The 21,227-nt window shown below is 39.9% G+C and overlaps 1 protein-coding gene across 2 annotated transcripts in view; it reads right to left on the bottom strand.

Annotated features, from left to right (window-relative positions):
- TTC39B (tetratricopeptide repeat domain 39B) overlaps window positions 1-21,227 on the bottom strand; it is a 123,415-nt gene that overhangs the window by 71,885 nt on the left and 30,303 nt on the right. Inside the window, exon 2 of one of the 2 annotated variants that reach the window (XM_039256588.1) lies at window positions 18,716-18,750. The exons of the other annotated variant lie outside the window; for it this stretch is intronic. Within the exon in view, the coding sequence (XP_039112519.1) occupies window positions 18,716-18,750 (35 nt within the window). The remainder of the gene's footprint in view (window positions 1-18,715; window positions 18,751-21,227) is intronic. 2 annotated transcript variants of the gene reach the window in all.

Here is a 21,227-nt window from a genome sequence, read left to right as displayed (position 1 = left end):
GTGAATTATTTAACCTCTCTGAACCTTGGATCACATGTCTGTTACAGAAGAAATAGTTACGTAGTTTATAGGATGGAAGGGAATGTACAGGGAGTACCAGCTTGCAGCTGGCCCACTGCAGAGGCTCAGTGAGGGATAGGGAGGCCCTTCCCCACCCCCTCCTGTGTGTTCTCACAGCACCCTTCCATTTCTCCTCTACAGCCCTTCAAAGTTCCCAGAGAGGAGGGCTTCTCTTCCATACTCTCTACTCCATACCTGTGCCCAGTGCGGTTCCTGTGACAATGCCCAACATCACATCAGACATTCAATAAATAGTTTTGAATTAGTGAATCAATAACATACTAAGGTGTACTCACATAAGCCATTCCCCTTTCCCTCCCACTACATTGACTGTGAGCTCCTCCAAAGCAGGGATCTTTCTTATTTACTGATCTGAAACTGTCACTTACACAGTGCCTAGCATATGCCTGTTGAGCTAATTATTTTTCAGCTCAAGTCCACCAAGGATATGTGGCTTCAGAAGAATTGGGGCAGAATTAGTTGCAAATATTCGCATGTCCTATATATGTCTGGCCACAAACTATCTATAAGGTGAATATTACCACAGCTGTAATGAAATAATAAGGTAGTTTTTTAATGCTCCCCTCACCTGCTAAAAGCATGTTCTCCATGAGGGCAAATAGAATATCTTGTTCACCATCATATCCCCAGAGCCTGGCAAGAACTTTGCAACAAATTTAAGTGTTTGTTGAATGAATGAATGAATGAATGAATGAACAAATGCATGCAGGCATGCAAGCAAGTTCTTTACAAATCTAGATAAGGTAGAATTTTCTGTTTTTAGGAATGCTTTCTAATTAAATTCAAAGTTGCTATATTTAGGTATAACAAAATGTTTAAAAACAGCAGATGTTTGATCTCTGGGTGGTAGAGTTTCTTTTTCAAAATCCTTGATCTATTTTACACTGCAGGAAATCAATCAAAATACCAATACCCACAAAGCTCATATACTATGCCACCCTAACTCAAATATATTCTACATCTACAAAGATCACTGTTACCAGTTGGTGTTTAAAAGTATTTTGACTACTGATCTCTGAAGAAATCAACTTTTAGGTATTGTTTTGGCTAATCTGATTTTAAGGTAAAGGAATGAGTTCAGTAACCAAATGATATGAATCCCTGAAATAATAAGACCTTTCACTCAACAAAGACAAATCAAGAACATATGGGAGTTTTTATGGGAACCAAAGCTCAAGCTCTACCTTCACAAAATGTTCAAAACGGATTCAGTAATAATTCTGCAAGGACACGGCTCTAGCCTCCAGTAAATTCCAAAGGGTTTCGGAAAGTGGGACACAATGACTAAGGACAGATGTTTAGGCTAAAGAATCTACGTCATCAGGGAAAAAATGGCACCGATTCTAATGCACAATTAGAAAAGGGGTGGTCACGCAGAGGTCACTTCTTGGTAACTCCCATTCCCTGCAATCTGCTACAGAGAGACAGGGAGAAGCCAACGCAGTGCTTCGCAGTGAGAGGTAAAGTCTATGACTATCAACCCACGCTTTCCTGAGAGCCTGCTGGCGTATTTAATCTTTCCTTAAGGTTTAATCACCCTAACAAAACAAAACTCCATCATGAAGCCAGCAAAGGCTGTAAGACAAACGCAGTGAGCCGTCATGGTCCTTCCATTGTTCTGCAGCCCCATGCACACCTTGCTGCAGCAGCAAGCCAGCCACAGCATCCCGGGAAGACCACCTCCTCTGCGGCGGCAAGATTCACCACTTCCTCCCACCTCAGCGCTCACCCTCAGGAAGCCCCAAAAAAAGGAGGGTAGGGGGAGAGTCCTGGCAGGCTGGACACGACGCTTTAATAAAGACAATGTCAACTAACCAAAATTGCAGATCTCCAGTGAAATTTAACTAGTTTTTTTAAATGTTCGTGGCTTTCCTTAAATTGAATCCTCACAGATTGAAACAGAACATTGCAATCGTACCCCCGGGAACAGCTTTAAAAATGCAACATACTCACAGATTTAGAGCAGCTGTAACTTTGGAGGAATGAGTCTAGCCCCACTGTGGAGATGCCTTTCCCTCTTCTACCAGGTTTTTTTTTTTAAGGCAAACAAAAAGAAGAGACACTCCTCAATTTAAAGGCCAACAAAAATCCTGTTTCTCTTTTATTTCTTGGTCTCCAGTGAGACTCTCAATTAACAGTCATAAGAAAGGAAGTTGCCGAGGAGGCAGCGGACAGCATCCCACAGCTTCCCAGGGCAGAATTTAAGACATGTCAGTTAAAGCGGCAGCAACACTCACTGCCACGGCTGACGCTTCTGCGGGAAGGAATGCCGGGAGATTTTTTTTCCCCAGTCCCTGCTGCAACCTAATTCTGATCCATCCCTGTGTAATTATCCTAGGGAAACACGCTAGACAAACACAAATGGCATGGATTTATCGATTCTCCCGGGTCTCTTAACGATTTGTCACCTAATCCAAGGATTCAACTCCATCCAGGGCTACTTGAGGAATAAAATGAATTCTCTTTTTCGTTTCAAGGAAAACGTAAGAGGAGGCAGATAGATATTGACAAGTTAGAGTTAACTTTTATAGCCCATGGACTCTTTTAAAACACTAAAATAAGGGAAAACCAAATTCTCTGAGGTTTTTAATCTTAACACGTTAAATGCACAAAAGGTAAATTAGCAAAATGAAATACATGTATGACATAACAGTCACACCACAATAGCTCTAAATGGCACTTAAAAAATTTTTTCTTATGTTTTTTATTTATTTTTGAGAGTCAGAGAGAGACAGCGCAAGCAGGGGAGGGTCAGAGAAGAGGGAGACACAGAATCCAAAGACAGTCTCCAGGCTCTGAGCTAGCTGTCAGCACATTGCCTGACGCAGGGCTCGAACCCACAAACTGTGAGATCATGAGCTGAGCCAAAGTCAGACGCTTAATCGACTGAGCTACCCAGGTGCCCCTAAATGGCATTTTAAAATTAATATTAGATAAATATTTGACCTGATTTTGATGAAACTAAAAATAAAAGTAGGCTTAGAGATGGCCAATGACTTTGCAACTTTCTTGTCTTTTTTTTTTTAATGTTTTATTTATTTCTGAGAGACAGAGACAGCGTGAGCAGGGGAGGGTCAGAGAGAGAGGGAGATACAGAATCCAAAGCAGGCTCCGGGCTCTGAGCTAGCTGTCAGCACAGAACCCGACGCGGGGCTCGAACCGACAAACCGTGAGATCATGACCTGAGCTGAAGTCGGATGCTTAACTGACTGAGCCACCCAGGCGCCCCCTTTCTTGTCTTGATTAAAGTGCCCTTCCACATACTAGAATTGAACCATTTTTCATGGTGGGCTCATCATTTTCACTGATTTATAAAAGTATCAGGTAACGTAATCTGATGTCTCCTGATTATACAATAACAAACTCCTTGAAGAGAAATGGAAAACAAAGAAATGATAACAGTCATAATCTCATAACCCAGAGACAACCACTGTTAGTATTTTGTAATATTTATTTCCAGCCTTTTGCTCCATATATATATATATATATATATACAGTTTTCTTTAATACTATTGTTTTATGTGTATTTATACTGCCTTTTCCACATGGTTTTATGCTATGATTACTTAACCATACTTGTGACCCAGTCCTAAAAGTGCTCAAAGAGTTAGCATATGCAATGACAATCAGTCAACATATACTGTGTGCCTACTGTGTGCTGAGCACAGGGGACCCAGTAGTGAGAACACACATGGTCCCTGCTCCTTGGAGCTCTCAGTCCAGCAGGGAAGCCAGATATGCAGCAAATGAGAGCATGTGTGACAGGTACTGTGTTTCTAAGACATCTTAGAAACATGTAAGAGAATTGGTCTTCTGGAGGTCAAAGAACGGCAAGCCCAACTTACAAAATTATTAGTAAGTACAGTGTATCTCACGCCTACATGTTTCTGTCAACATGAATACAATATCTTTTTACCTAATATTCTTTTTTCCTATATCAAAGATTTAAATCCAGCTATACTTTTGTGAATAATGTGCAATAGCTAAGAAAATAATTTATCTAACTTGCATTTGAACATTATCTTTGAGAAATTACAAAAGGTAAACCACCCAGGTAATTTCAGACATTCCTAAAATTGTGAGTTACCACAGGTTTCTAAGAAATTTCCAGTATAGGGGCACCTAGGTGGCTCAGTCGGTTGAGCATCCGACTCTGGGTTTCAGCTCAGGTCATGATCTCACGGTTTGTGGGTTTGAGTCATGTGCGGGGCTCTGCACTGGAAGTGTGAGGCCTGCTTGGGATTCTCTCTCTCTACCTCTACCCTTTCCCTGCTTGCACTCTCTCTCTAAATAAACTTTAAAAAAAAAAACCTCAATGTAAAATTAATGTAGCTATACTTAAAATCTCATAAAAGCTAAAAGACTCCTTTGAGAAAAAATTCAATTTGATGTGAATCTGACATGACCACAATGACACACTCTAAGGAAAAAAACAAAACACCACCCATCCAAATAAATTATGTCATTCTCTAGGTTATCAAGGTCAACATCAACAGGGATAAATCATGTTGATAGCATGTACCCTTGAAATAATATGATAAAAATAGCACTTTATCTCTGTGGTCTTCCTCCCAAAAATCCATAACCCCAGTCTCACCATAAGAAAAGCACCAAACAATTCCAATGCAGGCCATCCTACAAATATGCCTCAAAACTGCCTGCCAAAAGACATCAAAAGGGAAAGAAAAGTCTGACAAATCATCTCAGCCAATTAGGTAAAAACTAGGTAAATCTGAATAAAGTATGGACTCTAGTTAATGATAATGTAGTAGTTCACTCCTTAAAATAAGTTATGATACTAAGGTAAGATGTTACTAATGGAGGAAAACTGGGGTAAGGTATATGGAAATTCTCTGTACTATCCTCTTGACTTTTCTATCAATCTAAAACTTTTTTTCAATGTTTATTTTTGAGAGAGAGAGAGAGCACACACGTGCACACACAGCTGGGAGGGACAGAGACAGGGGAACAGAGGATCTGAAGTGCGCTCTGCACTGACAGAAGAGAATCTGATGTGGGGTTCAAACCCACGAACCAGGAGATCATGACCTGAGCCAAATTTGGATGCTCAACTGACTAAGCCACCCAGGTGTCCCTATAACCCCACCATGTTCAGATACCCAATCCCAAACAAAATAATTGTGTGTGTGTATTGTTCTACCAGATGTGCTATTTTTAGCTGTGTTAAACTCAACAACGGCCCCCAAAAATGTCCAGGTCCTAATCCCTAGAACCTGTGAATATTAATGAGAAAAGAGACTGTGTAGGTGTAATGAAATTAAGGATCTTGAAATGGGGAGATTATCCCGCATTGTCTGAGTGTGCTCTAAAAGCAATCACACATATCTTTCTAACAGGGAGGCAGAGATATATCTGACATAGAAGGCAGAATATGTTGTGACTGTTGGAAGCAGAGCAATTTGAAAATAGTATGCTGCTGGCTTTCAAAGTTGGAGGAAAGGGCCATGAGCCAAGTGACACAAGAAATGCAGCCATAGAGGCTGGATACAGGCGATAAAATGGATTCTCCCCTGGAGTCGCTCAAGGGAGCAGAGTCATGGCCACACCATGGTTTTGATTCAGTGAAAAGCATTTCAGACTTCTGACCTGTAGAACTCTAAGAGAATAAACATGTATTGTTTAAACCATTGTTTGTGGTTACAGTAGTTATAGTGTAACAGTAGCCACAGAAAACAAATACAGTAGGCTTGAATACCTATATTTCTTCTGTCCCAGTAATCTGTTTCATAATATCCCTTTGCCAATTTTTGCCATCAAGGTGTTCTCTTTCTTGTTTTGTTTTTTCAGATTAACCCTCGTTCATATAGGCTCAAAATATTTTCCCAGTTAATTCTCTTTTAACTGAGTTTATGAGGGCTTTGTCATATTGGTCAAACCTATCCCTCTTTTCCTATTCAGTGTCAGGCTTAAAACATACTTTCCAACCTAGAGAATGCAGAATCATTGCCTTCGCTTGCTTTCAATATTTAAAGAATAAACCTCTTTTTTCTTGATTACTAAGAATCATGTAAGGTTATATATATATATATCCCCACACCATGACCCTCTATGCTTCAGCCTCTGGACTAGCATCAACAACAAAACTTGGACAGAGAACAGATGTGAAGGAGGGAGACTGGAAACTTCCTGGATACCCCCACCTATACCCATGTTCCCTACGTCAAGTCTGTCCCCATAGACTAACCAATTGCCTAATTAGAGAATGTGCTTGGCGAACAATTGGCAAACTATCTGAACCAGGCATGTTCACCTTATCCCTGGTCTGATGAGGTAGAGCTTGGAAATAAGAAAATGGGGAAACAGTCAAGGGGAACTGTTGCTCTTATTTCTCAAATATTTGTGAGTTGACTAAATGTCTTCTTCTCTTTTTTACCTTCTTGAAAAATGTTTTATATCTTGAGATAGCCATTGTGAGGCACCATGAAAATAGTTATATCAAAATTTCTTATAATTGTGAGGAAAACTGCTTTTACAAAAACAGCTGTGCTCCCAATGTCACATTGTACATGAATTAACTGCTACGTAAGTTATGTTACATCTGCTTTACACCTTGCTGTTTTATAAAATGCATTTGAGTAAGTGCTTTCATAGGTTAAAGACATATATTACAGAATATTTTTTTTACTTACACTGATTTGTCTGAAAATGCATCCTTATACTATATTAGTGACCAAGTTCTAAAAGTACAAGATCCATCTATGTATCTGAACAATAAAACTGCACTGGGACATTGAAAATGCTCTTTCAAAATATACATGCTTTAAAGTTGATCATGGAATTATTTTTCTTGTAGTAAGTACACAGAATTATTTTAATCAAAGCAAATAATATATTATTGGTGTAATTTCTTTTAAATTGCAGGCAAACTTTAAATAACAAAGAATCTCTTAAATTAATGGGGGATCTGACACAAAGAACTTACACACACACACACACACACACACAGTTTTGGCTTTTTTAACTGCATAAAGGGAAAGTTAACCTACTCTTACAGAAAACTTTCTTACTGCCAAAATAGAAACCAAAAGCTCATTAACTATATTGCCTACAGGGGAGATAAAACTATACGTATACCTCTAAAAATGTTAATTCATCAGAGTAACGTGAAGCTTTAACACATTTGAGTTCCAGCTGTAACATTCTGCTTACAGGTAATAAAAAGATACTCTTTGCTAACCTGGATACTTTCACTCTGGACAATAAAAATAAAATAACACATAAGTTACTTTTTAAAAATTTTTAATGTTTTTTATTTATTTTTGAGAGTCAGAGAGAGACAGCAGGAGCAGGGGAGGGTCAGAGAGAGAGGGAGACACAGAATCCGAAGACAGGCTCCAGGCTCTGAGCTAGCTGTTAGCACACAGAGTCCGATGCAGGGCTTGAACCCACGAACTGTGAGATTATGACCTGAGCTGAAGTCAGACGCTTGACCAACTGAGCCATCTAGGCACCCCAAACTTTACACGATAATAAAAATCATACACAAATCCTCAGCACCTCTTCAGTTTTTTGTGTTTTTTTTTTTTAACATTTATTTATTTTTGAGAGACAGAGCATGAGCAGGGGAGGGGCTGCGACAGAGGGAGACACAAAATCAGAAGCAGCTCCAGGCTCTGAGCTGTCAGCACAGACCCCAATGCTGGGCTCAAACTCACAAACTATGAGATCATGATCTGAGCCCAAGTCGGACACTCAACTGACTGAGCCACCGAGGTACCCCAGCACCTCTTCAGTTTTAAGCCATTTCAGAGACCTTTAGATTTGTTACTGGCTAAGTCTTTGGACTATTTATTAAATGTGTATCATACATGATACTGAACTGCACAGGATACATAAATGTACCCAATGCAAATATCACACTCCCTTGGAGGAGTTCTACCCATGATGCTCTACAAACATGATGACACAAAAAGAAGACAGTGGAAGAAGGGAAAGGAGGGAAAACCAGAGAGAATGATTAATTTTCAGCACATAAGCGGTGGAGATGTTTGACACACAGTCCATGAGTTCGAGCCCCACCTCCAGCGCTGACAGCTTAGAACCTGGAACCTGCTTCAGATTCTGTGTCTCCCTCTCTTTCTGCCCCAACCCTGCTCAAGTTTTAGTCTCTCTGTAAAAATAAATAAATGTTAAAAAAAATTTAAAGGCAAAGTTCTCAAGTATCTGCATTCTGAGTGTTTTACTAGTCTTTTAGAATGGTATTTTTATCGGGATGGATGAAGGTATCAGAAAACAAGGCAGATAAAAGAGATGGTAGAAAGGTAACAGTCCAGCTCACTATACCCCCAAGCATTCTGATAGTTCATTTACATACACTTCAGATGAAACCTGAGTCAGCCCCTATTTGAGACATGGCAAAAGAGACACCAACAATCCCAGATAGTGCTTACTACACCCAAACAATTGGACATTACTCAATAATGTATGTATTGGGGTTGAGTAACCAAACAGCTGTAATTAATCATCATTTAAAAAAAAAAGAAATATGCATATTCCAAAAGCTCCCTTAACTCACTCTCCCTCTGAACAATCACAGCAATTATCATTGTGCTCAGTAGCTGCTAAGTTCTCAATAAATGATGACTGGATTTTTTTAATGCACTAAAAATCCTTGCATCCTACTTTGAATACTCATCTACATTTTCCAATTAATACATTAATTCAACAAGTAAAATCAAGCATTTACTATATGCCAAGCATGGTGCTTGGGTACAGGGCGCACCACTATGAGCAGGACAGACCAGTGCCATCCTCATGGAACCCAGAGTCCAAAGGAACAGATGGTCAAAGGCAAGCAACAATGAACTACTAAATGACAAATGAAATGAGAGAGACAAACAGGATGACAAGATAGGGAAGTGGGTGAGGAGTAACCTATTTAGTTCGAGTCATTAAGAAAGGTAGGAAGACACTCAAGCTGACAACTGAGGACGGCCAGGAAGAAGCCCAGGGAGGAAAAGGAGGAAGTCACTCCAGTCTGATACCCCAGCTCAAATCTAGGGCAGCGAAGGGCTTGCTCAGTCTAAAACTGGAAAGGGGCTTGGGGCTGGAGGGCAGCGAATGAAGGTAGGGGTTGCCCTGGACTCGGTTTCCATCTGTGTGTGAAGGTCTGGCCACGTCAAGCCTTGTGGACTGAGACGAGCTGGGGGCCTCATCCTCAGAGACATGGAAACTCATGCACGGCTACCTAGCAAGGGAGCAACAGCATGCAATTTAATTTCTAAAAGAATCACTCTGTCCTAATTCAAAAAAACATACTGCTGGGGAAATTTGAACACTGACAGTATCTTTGATGAATATTGTTAATTTTTTTTAGGTGTGACAACAGTCTCATGATGCTTTTAAGAAGAGACCTAACTTGTATCTTCATGTACTAAAATGTAGATTAAAGGATACCATATAAGGTATATAGATTATAGTTCTGTATCAATGTTAATTTCCTGACTTAATTTCTTAACAATAATTATGTAAGAGAACATCTTTGTTTTTAGGAAGTACAGAGTGGGATATTTAAAAGTAGAAATAAATTATAATGTCTAGACTGTGATTCCAAATAACCCCCAGGGGTGAATTACAGATGAAATAAAACTGGCCTTGGGTGCACAACTGTAGAAGGTAAGTGAGGAGCACAGATGAGTTCAGTTTACTATCCTCTTCACTTTATGTCTGAAATGAATGTGAAGTTCATTTCTTTTAAAAATCAGATAACTTTGGCTCCTGTATGGAGAATGAGTGGAGTTGAGTCAGGAAGGTGGGAGGAGAGAGAACGACGGAAGCAAGAAAACACAATAGGTGGCTCTTAAAGTAATTCAGGCAAACCTGAGTCTACCATGAGCTAGTGAAACAAAAAGGAGAAAGAGTAAGAGGTCAACAGCTAGGGAATAAATTCTGGAGGTAGACATCATCAGAGTTGGTATCATGGAAGTTAGCAGAAAGAGGAACAATCAAAGATGTCTCTCAAGTAGCCGGCTTGATCAAGTGAAAGAAAACAGAGACAAGGAGATGAGAAGGCTTCAGATGGAGAAGGCAGGTGAATATCACGAGTTCAGTCTGCAACATGTAAACTAAGGTGTCTGTGAAACATCCAAGTGATCACATAAGCAATGACTGGACCTGTTTCCAATTACAACTGTCAAAATAGTCCCAGACAGAGCAGCACAGAGCAGGTGACGTGTCGCGAAGGGCACAGATGGAGAAGGTGAGGAACTCATCCCTGGGAGCAGTGTGCCTCTGGAGGCCAAATACAACCTGGGCATTGCTAGCTGGGGCTGAGTGACAGAGAGGCTCCTGAGTCTGCAGAAAGGGCAACCACAGTGGCAACCCCAGGGGTCACCAGTCATCCATTCTGCCACCAACAACACCAAGTCTTCCCAGTCCACTGGGCCTCCTTGGTAAGACGAAGACACTGGACCAAAGGGACGCTAAGGAGCTGTGAAATCCTGTCAGTCCTCCTCGCAGTAAAAAGGGGCATTTCTAGAATATAATACCTTAACTTGAAATGTACATATACACTCATTTTGGAAATTCCCAATATAATAACAGGCCATTAAAGAGCACCTAGTAGTACCAAAAAAAAAAGCAAAGAAGGGCAATTCAAGTATTAACAACACAGGGAAAAGACACTAGGGATACTGTTTAGTCTGGGCTTTTGGGGGGAATTTTATTTCCACTTACTGTATTTCATTGACTCTGACACATAAATTTTCATCACAGTAATATCATTGAAACCAGGATGCATCTTAAAATTGACAGCAACCATTTCAAAAAAATTTTTGTAAGTTTATTTATTGAGAGAGAGAGAGAGAGAATGAGAATGAGCGGGTGAGAGACACAGAGGGAGAGGGAGAACTTCAAGCAGGCTCCACACTGTCAGTGCACAGCCCAACAGAGGGGCTCGAACCCACAAACTATGAGATCATGACCTGAGCCAAAACCAAGAGTCAGACGCTTAACCAACAGGAGCTTGGACTGGCCTAGATCAAAGTTCTCGGGGACAGGATGTACATTTGCTTCAGCCAATAACTTGAAGGCATCGCCAACCTGATCCACTTAAAATGAAATTACCTGCTTGCAGGTGTTTGGGCCACACTGATAACTAATATTCAGACCACAAGCCAGCCTGTTACTCAAATTCTGAAGAGTGTTTAAAAGGTAACCATAGGCATTCCACAGAACCCATCAATTCCACTCCTGCAGAGTTATGCCAGAGAACTGCAAAAATATGTCCACAAATGACTTGTACACAATTATTCATGGCAGCATTATTTACTGTAGCCAAGAACTGGAAACAATCTGAATGCCCATCAGTTTGTGAATGGATAAACAGTGCAAGGAATATCCATACATTTGAATATTATTCATCCATAAAAAAAGAATAAAGTACTGACATAGTGCAACATGAATGAGTTTCAAAATCCAAACACCAAAGAACATGTATCGTGTGATTCTGTGTATATGAAACATCCACAGAGACAAATCTAGAGACAGAAATTGGATTAGTGATTGCCTAGTTGTGGGGGCAGGAATGGGATGTGACTGTAAAGGGGCCCAGGTGTCTGTTCAGTGCTTACAATTAGATCATAGTGATGGTGGTATAATTCTGTAATTATACTACTCTTAATTGAATTGTACACTTAAAATTTTATGGGATATAAATTAGCATTGCAATAGGGCTGTTTAAGAAGATGATCAGGGCAGAGAATGTCATGAGAGGTTTTCCTTTTCCCTCCCTACCAAGTACCAAGATTGAACTACACAAGTTTCCTTACAATGCCCTCCTACATGCGTTTTATTTCTTCATTCCCTTATGCAAGGTCTCCTGTAAAATTCTTGTGTTTTCTTCCTCAGTGGCATATAAGATAATGACATAACTGCCATCTTAGACCTAATAAAATAATTGTCAACCTGGCTGAGAAAAACCAGGTTTGGGGGTGTGGGAGGTGTCCCTCTCCAAATCTGAGCAATAATTAGATCACCTAGACGGGAGAGCTGGGCCAAACAAAATCAGAGAAAGACAAAAGTTAAATCCAAATTTGCCTGGAGTTACTATTTATAATTTAACCGCTATGAAGAAAAACATTAACTAGACGTTTTCCAGCTAGCATTTGCTGACTTTCACCGGAAATGACCTTAGAACAGAGCAAACTATTATATAATAATTAGTTGACCCAACCTAATAAGAAAAACAAAATGGCCTTAAAAACTTTATCTCATTGTAATCTACAATTTATAGTTCAAAAGAGAAGATGTAATGAAGGAAAAGGGAAAAGTCCATAAAAATGCTACACTACAGAATATTTTTATTTCCATTGTAAGCTTCTTATCACTTGGTTAAAACTGTCTGCCTATTTCAATTTCTGGACCTGAGGATAAATTTACAGTAGTTCTTGCATATAAACACACTCATCTCCACTGCATCACACTCCCTCAGGACTCAATTCAACACAGATAGATTTCTAGGTAAGGATAAATTCAAAAATTTAATAAGATGCTTTGGAATAGAAGAGATCACTGCTGACAACATATTAAACCTGCATCTGTTCTAACAGTCTGTGAATAAAAAAGAAAGTCTTAATAACGAGTACCTAACCAGGGCCCTCCAGTCAATTAGACTTTTGTTTCACTGCCCACTAATGGTTTTTACCAGAAAGAGGTTCATCAAAAACACGACCAAGTCGCAGGGATTGCACGTGGTTAATCCACGCTCTCCACCTGATGGAGGCCAGGGATCCTTAGTGACCCAGCCTCACTTATGTCTCAGGTAACCTTGGTATCCCTCAAAACCCAAAGCCAGTGCCAGGTTTCCATCTCCCAGCCAGAAGACAGCTGGCTGTCTTCTGGAACCTGAAACATTCTACGTATTCTTCATGTGCCACATCACAGCCAATCTATTAACAGTATACCCACCACTGTATCGTCAGAGAGGACATCTGTGCACAGATCCCAGGAGGGGAGAATGCTGGTCATCAGAGAGCCACAAAGCACATGCCAGCAGGGAATTGTCCAATCAGGAGGCAAGAGACTAAGGCACAGCTAAACCTCTGGCATATTTCTATAGATCAGCACATGGGTCTAATTTACGGCCCCTCCCGCAGAGGTCACCTCCTTACACCAAGCAGGTCAGAAAGTTTGTACACAATTCGAATTTTTAAAAAGGACCTCTTTGATATGTCACTAACAGTTAAAGGGGAAAGAGTCCCTCCTCTTCCCTTCAGTTCTGAATGGTGCAGATGTGTGTATGATCTAACAGTTTGCAAACCTAGTAACTTCCCAAAATAGTCAGTTAAAATAACATGATTGTTACCACAAAGATTCAGAAGTAGGAACATCTAGGTCTGTGGTGGTAAATCCATGAAACAGAAAAGGAGAGCAGAAAATAGTTTTCTTTTGTGGAAATAATCTAAGGCCTCCCTCATCTCTTAGCTTGCATCTGTTCGTTAGAAATTCAGGCAAAAATATTCACAGGAATAAATTAATTATCAGGTTGGCATGGGGACCATCTCTTCTTGCTACAGAGAAGCTGAAGCATCACTATTGGCACTAGAAACAGAAAACCAAAATGTGTGCTTCATTCAGCAGGCGAAAAAAAAGCTCTACTTAGCTTAGCGGTTAAGGATCACAAAAAGAATGTCACGGTATCACAAATTTAAGAGGAAACAAGAAAAAAAAATACTGACAAACTGAAATAAGAACTAAAAGTTCACACACACACGTAAACTGAAGAATTGTTTACAATTAACTTGTGTTTGTAATCACAGGGAAAACAGTCTGTTAAAAGAAAAAGGTTGAATAATGGATTACTGCTGCAATATTTTTTTATTTCAAAAAAGGTCAGTAATGCCAGAGACCTGGGTACAAAAATGCCATACCCTATGTTGATGAAATAAAAGGAATGACCCAAGAGAGGTTTCCCTGTGAATGAAGTGTCTCCTACTCACTCTCAAAATGTCATTTTAAAACATTTCTACTCATTCTAAAATTTCCTTAACATATGTGGTCCAATATGGGACACTCTACCCCTTCTTACATGGAATGTATTAGATTAAATTTAACCTTTTTCCAGGGTCTCAGAGACAAAATTATGAACATGATTTTCTCACTGGAGACTGAACAGCGAATCAGGGTTGGGGGTGGGGGGGAAATAGTAAGGTACCGATATTTACTGAGCACCTACTATGTGCTTTACTCCCATTACCACACTTAAATTAAATTTTATTCTATCTTCCCAATAAATCTAGACAAGGATGAAGAAATTGACACTCAGAGAAATTAGTCCCAGCCCTCCCAGCCAGTAAGTGGCACTCTCGGAATGAGGCTCAGGTTAGCCCACCAAATCTGAGGGCTGAGCTCTCTAGAAAGGGACATCTCATTGTATGTGCCTAAGCAAAGTAAAACCAAGTGGCTGTGCTTTGGAGTTCTATGACTGTATGTCATATGTTCTTCTTTCCCTGCCATTTTTTCTCACTATGGACAAACTGACTTCTAAACTACCCCCCTCACAATACCTTCCAGAACTCTGGCAAAATTATGCCAAAAAGCAAAATTTATTAGAATCAGGTAAAAATTAATTATAAACAGACTCTGGATGGAGGCCACCTCTACAAATAAAAGGCAAGATTCATTAGAATATGAACTCTAATATCTACTTTGGCTCCCCATATTGGTTTTGGACTCTATGTCAAAGAGATGAGGCTCTCTATGAGTAATGTCCTGTATTACTAAAATGCATTTGGTGACACATTACTATAATGTGCTGCTACTTACAAGAACATGTACCAGAGACATTTTGGCAACACTGGAAAGGAAACACAAAACTGTTTAAGAGTCAGTCTTAATGGAGGCAAGAAATAATGCAGACCAGAAATCTAAAAGACTAAGATAAATTCTAAAATGGTTAAACCTTTGGGTTTGCTAACGTGAGCAGAACAGGGAAGTAAAAGTTAAAAGAAAAAAGAAGGATGTCTGGGTGGCTCAGAAAATTAAGCCTCTGACTCTCGATTTCAGGTCATGATCTCACAGTTGTGAGATCGAGCCCTGTGTCGCGCTCTACGCCAGGCACGGAGCCTACTTGAGATTCTCATTCTCTCTCTCCGTCTCCCTCCTTCTCCCTCTCTCCCTCTCTGTCTCCCTCCTTCTCAAAAAGAAAAAAGAAAAAAAACCCAGGAAATTCTGGCAGATGCATACGGCCGAAAAGAGGCTGAAAGAGGCAATGAATGGAAAATAAAATGTTAGAAACTTAGGAAGTGAGGTGGTGTTAAAAAACTATTATTTTCAGGATGTGAAAATTACAACACAGTTGGCAGTAGAAGAAGCCAGGACACATCAGGCCCCCATAATTCCACATTTTAAAAGTACACAAAACGTTTCTGAGAGCAACGAATCAAAAACATCTCCATCCCAGGGTCACTGTTGGATGCCGCTCTTCTAAGAGCCAGTCATACTAACATTGAAAACACCTGAAACAGTTGAAAAAATGAGTAATTTTTATGCAAACAGAGACATAGAGGAATGAAACAGAGCACCATTATTCTAACAAATTTATTATTTGACAAAGGAAGCATCATATAAATTTTCTTTCTTTCACAGACAGCAAACGGTGTTGGAAGAGCAGGCCAGCAATTTCAGGGTTGGCTGAGATAGGGCTCTAAATTGAATTCAGTTGGGATAAGTTCAGGGGGGTTTGTTTGTTTTTTGCTTTTAGTTCAACTATTTCCCTACTGATTTTCTGCTGGCTGGGTCTGTCCATTTCTATGAAGTGCATTGAAGTCATCAATTAGGATAACGGAGTCAGCCCTTAGTTTCTGCCTTGTGTCCTCTGATGCTCTGTGAGGCTCCTACACATTAAGAACTGTTATGTCTTCCTGGAGAATTGATCTTCCTATCATTATGTAATGTCTTTTTATATCTCTAATAACTTTCCTTACTTTGAAGTCCATTCTGTCTGAAATTAATATAGCTACTTTTGCTTTCTTTTGATTACAGTTGGCATGGTATATTTTTCTCCATTTAGTTTTGTTTTTTATAATGTTTATTTATTTATTTTTGAGATAGAGAGCGAGCGAGCACACGTAGGGGAGAGACAGAGAGAGACAGGCAGACACAGACTCTAAAGCAGGCTTCAGGTTCTGGGCTGAGCTTGAACCCATGAACCATGAGATCATGACCCGAGCCAAAGTCAGATGCTTAACGAACTGAGCCACCCAGGTGCTCCTCCATCCATTTACTTTTAATCTAGAGGTGTCTTTATATTTAAAGTCAATTTCTTATAGACAGCATATAGTTAGTTCATGCTTTTTGATCCATGCTGACAATTTTTGTCTTTAATTGGTATATATACACCACTGATACTCAAAGTGATTATTAATATAGTTGGATTAATATCTACCATAGTCATTACTGTTTCCTATTTGTTGCCCTTGTTCTTTGTTTCTATTTTGTTTTTAACTTTTCTGCCTTCTGTGATTTTAATTATTTTATATGATTTAGCTTTATCTCCTTTCTTGCCTATCAATTATATTTCTTTTCTTCCTTTTTTTAGTGGTTCCTCTAGAATTTGCAATGTACATGTACAACTAATTCAAGTCCATTTTTAAATATTCTTGGTACCATCTTCACAACAATTGTTCCAAAATAAAGAGGTTATTTGTTTAGTACTAATCACAATTCAGTTTTTTCTTTCTAAACTATATACACATTCAGCAATATAAACATTCAAACATTTGGACAACATAAAAATGTATAATTAACAGAAAGAAAAATAACAACGGGGAAATATCTGAAGCAAACAGAACAGAAAATTAAAAGAGTATGTATGGTTTAAAGGTCTTAAGTATGTAAGGGAAACAGTGAGGGAAAAAAAAATTAAGCATGTAAAAGAAAACTGGAATTCATATAAAAGGAACTGCAATGTTCTAAACAATAGTAATAAAGAAAAAGTTTAAACACAGGCAATTAGATATCATCTGAGTAACAAAACCGTTTCAAACAGTACGCAGATGGTTTTGGTGGTGATACTATATGGAAACTCTAATCAAAAGAAACCCCTTCACTTACACAGTATTGGTAGCCACATAAACTGATAAAACTCTTTTTTTAATTTTTTAAATTTTTTATTTATTTCTGAGAGAGAGTGAGAGAGACAGTATGAGCAGGGGAGGGGCAGAGAGAGCGGGAGATACAGAATCTGAAGGAGGCTCTAGGCTCTAAGCTAGCTGTCAGCACAGAGCCCAACACAGGGCTCAAACCCACAAACCATGAGATCATGACCTGAGCCGAAGTCGGCCACCTAACCGACTGAGCCACCCAGGCATCCCAGATAAAACTCTTTTGAAAGTGCTATGGACTAAAATGTGTGCTGCAAAACGCACTTGTTGAAGCCCTAACCTCCAATGTGGTGGCATTTGGAGATGAGACCTTTGGGAGATACTTGGGTGTATACGGGGTCCAGAGAGTCGTACTCATGATGGGATTAGTGCCTATATAAGAGGTGTCTCCTCTGCATCCCCCTCTCTCTGCCCCTCACCCACACATGCTCTCTCTCTCAAAAATAAACATTTAAAATAAATTTTTAAATCTCCATCCCTTATAATCCAGTAATCCTATATCTATGAAGTTAATCTTTGGAGATACTTCAACAGTAATGACAAAGCTGTATACATGAAAATACTTATTAGTTTTTAAACTGGTTAACAATCTAAATGCCTAACAGTGGAGAAATGGATAATTGTGGTGTTCCACTTGATCTAATAGGATACCATTTAAAATCATTACAAAAATTATGTAGACTTATAGGAAATGCTTGCAATAAAATTAAGTGAAAACTAAAAGCAAAATTCTGCAATACGAGGTTACTCATGTAAAAGAAACATGAGTAAGATATAAAAGGATTAGGTATAAACGAATAAAATTAAATTTTTTGGAAAACAATTTTTCTTTTAGTTTAAGATTATAAGAAATAATACTCAAAAATATATTTGCTAGTAACTTTAGACAGGTCTTTTTTTTTTTTAATGTTTTATTTATTTCTAGGAGAGAGAGAGAGACAGCGTGAGCAGGGGAGGGTCAGGGAGAGAGGGAGTCACAGACTGAAACAGGCTCCAGGCTCTGAGCTGGCAGTCAGCACTGAGCCCGACTTTGGGCTCGAACTCACGAACCGCGAGATCATGACCTAAGCGAAAGTCGGACGCTTAACCGACTAAGCCACCCAGGTACCCCAGACAGGTCTTTTTTTTTAAATGTGTATTTATTTTTGAGAGAGAGAGACAGAGACAGAGTATGAGCCAGGGAGGGTCAGAGAGAGAGGGAGACACAGAATCCAAAGCAGGCTTTAGGCTCTGAGCTGTCAGTACAGAGCCGGATGCGGGGCTCAAACTCACGAACTGTGAGATCATGACCTAAGCCAAAGTCAGCCGTGTAACTGACTGAGCCACCCAGACGCCCCTAGACAGATCCTTTCTTAAGCATCAATACATCCTAACTCTTGAATTACAGAGAAGTGTTTCTTTCTGACAGAAGTCACAACTCCCCAAAAAAGTAAGAATGAAATATTTACATTTTAGATAAGAAAACCGTCCATTTTTCTTTACTACATACTTCTTATCGTGTTACTACTTACATAGAGATGGTTTCCAATGCATCTTCAAAGATGTCCTGGAGGGGAACAAAAAATACAGTGAGTTTCTCAAGAATCAAGACTGTGTATATATGCAGGGGCAGGGGGGTGGGAGGGACAGTTTGGATGGGATGCAATAAATTCACTCAACTCCCACTAAGGGACTGTCTTCTAGAGAAATCAAGCAAATGAATTTAAGTGAGGTTTAATCTTTTTTTTTTTTTTAATAATTAAGACTGGTAAAACTAGCAATCAAATGGGGCTAATTTGAAGAGTGTGATTTCTTGAATGGCATTGTCTTTCACTCCTCAGTATCGTTCATCCCAGACACAGAATAAAACAAACTGGATTTGCCCAATTTAGTCTTTTCTTGCTCCGTGGCTGTTAGCATCCCCTGGACCTTCCTGTCACATCTAGCTTCATGAACCTTCTAGTTGATGACACTTCTAGACTTCGTGCCACCACCTTTTCCCCCAGTTAATGTGTACCACAAAAGACAGCCCTTTCCTTCATGCCACTCGTCTGCCTGTTCAAAAACTACAACAGGAGAGAAACTTGAGTGTAGGTATGACACACACATCTCACACTCATACACACTAACTCACACTCATAAACTCAGTCATACACATACTCACAAATACACATCTACTCACAAATGTACATATGTACAAAGCTTATAAAAATCAAATCCAAGCTCCTCATCCAGATATTTGGCACCCAACATTACCTAGTCCAATTTTATTCTTTTGTTTATTTGTTTATTTTGAGAGAGAGAGCGAGCAGGGGGCGGGGGCAAAGAGAGAGAGGAAGAGGGAAAATCCCAAGCAGGCTCCACACTGTCAGCACAGAGCCCAACTCAGGGCTCAAGCTCATGGACTGGGAGATCATGACCTGAGCCAAAAATCAAGAGTTGGCTGTTTAACTGACTGAGCCACCCAGGCACCCCATCTAGTCCAATTTTCAAAGCATCTTTCTCCCTACGTCCATGCCACCAGCACCATAGTTCAAGCACAAGGACTTCACTGGTCTCCCCACTCCCACACTTGACACCTTCCATTCAAGTCTTCACACTACTATAGTTATTCTTTTCTTCTTCTTCCTTTAATAAACTCATGCTATTCCACTGTCTTAGACCTCTTTGCAAGCTTTATTATACTTAGAATAAACCCAAACTCCTTCCCATGATCTAAAGAGCCCTGAACGGCACTACCACCCTCTGGCCACCTCTTCACCCACCTGCATCCTGACTCACTCCATTTCACATGCAGGTCTGTCTTTCTGATCCTTGAACAAGCCAAACTCCTCCTACATCTCTCTTCATTGTTCTCTCCTTCCTAGAATGCTCTTTGCTCAACTCTTCCTGTGGCTGACTCATCCTCATTCTTCAGTTTTCAGCCCACGAAGAGATGGTTTCTAATGACCTTGATTAAAATTACCAAGAATAGCAGCTTATAGCTTCCCATCATCTGATGTTTATATTTATCAGATCATAGATTACATTTATCACAATCTGTGATCCTTTTGCTTACTTACTTGATTATAGGCCACCTCCATTAGGGCAGGTTCTGATTTATCATGTCTAAAGAAAAATCACCAGGGCTTGCCACAGTAGCTGCTCAATAAATACATGTTGCCTAATGAATGAGTAAAAGGAATGCAGACTGTCAAGGCACGGATCACATCACCTCATGCAGAAATGAGGAAAGAGGGCTACAGAACTTTTCCCTTGTGTGACCATTAATACTGAGCAATGTTGAGCCTATACTGAGCTCTATATTTAGGCAAGAAAGGGGGAAAGATGTATAAATACTAAGAAGACACAACACTAAGTTGTGACAGAAGGTCAGACTTTGGGATCCCTAACCCATTAATCTACATTGGGAAGGAGGTAGAATCAACAGCAATTCAATCTTTTTTTTAATGTTTTTTATTTATTTTTGAGAGTCAGAGTGAGACCGCACGAGCAGGGGAGGGTCAGAGAGAGGGGGAGAGAAAGGGAGATACAGAATCTGAAAACAGGCTCCAGGCTCTGAGCTAGCTGTCAGCACAGAGCCCAATGTGGGGTTCGAACCCAGGAATTGTGAGATCATGACCTGAGCCAAAGTCAGACACTTAACCGACTGAGCCACCCAGGTGCCCCAACAGCAAATCAATCTTATCCGCACTCTCCTGGAGCAAGAGCAGAAGCCCATCAGTCAACTACCAGGAGAGAAATGAGCTAAGCCAGAAGTAAAAAGATGCTTCTCTGGCCTCTATTAAAAATTCCCATTCCTTTCTCCAAATCAAAAGTCTGTTGAGGCTGTTGGTATCACAGGTTTTGTCATTTTGAACCACAGCACAATGTCTCACACGTCAGCACGCAGGTAATCATGCGAGAGACGGTGGAGAAGGAAGAAAATCTGCTCTCCTGGACACCAGTCTGGCTGTGATGATCCACTGCCTGGACGAGATACCAGCTCACAGGTGGCCTGGCGTTGCCAACTACCTGGGCTGCATTTTACCAAGTAAGAGGGAA

Source organism: Hyaena hyaena, unplaced genomic scaffold, assembly GCF_003009895.1.
Source record: "Hyaena hyaena isolate Hyena2069 unplaced genomic scaffold, ASM300989v1 scaffold_573, whole genome shotgun sequence".
Classification (NCBI taxonomy): domain Eukaryota; kingdom Metazoa; phylum Chordata; class Mammalia; order Carnivora; family Hyaenidae; genus Hyaena; species Hyaena hyaena.
Note: the sequence above shows the minus strand (reverse complement) of the source record. Positions and strands in the feature narration are given on the sequence as shown.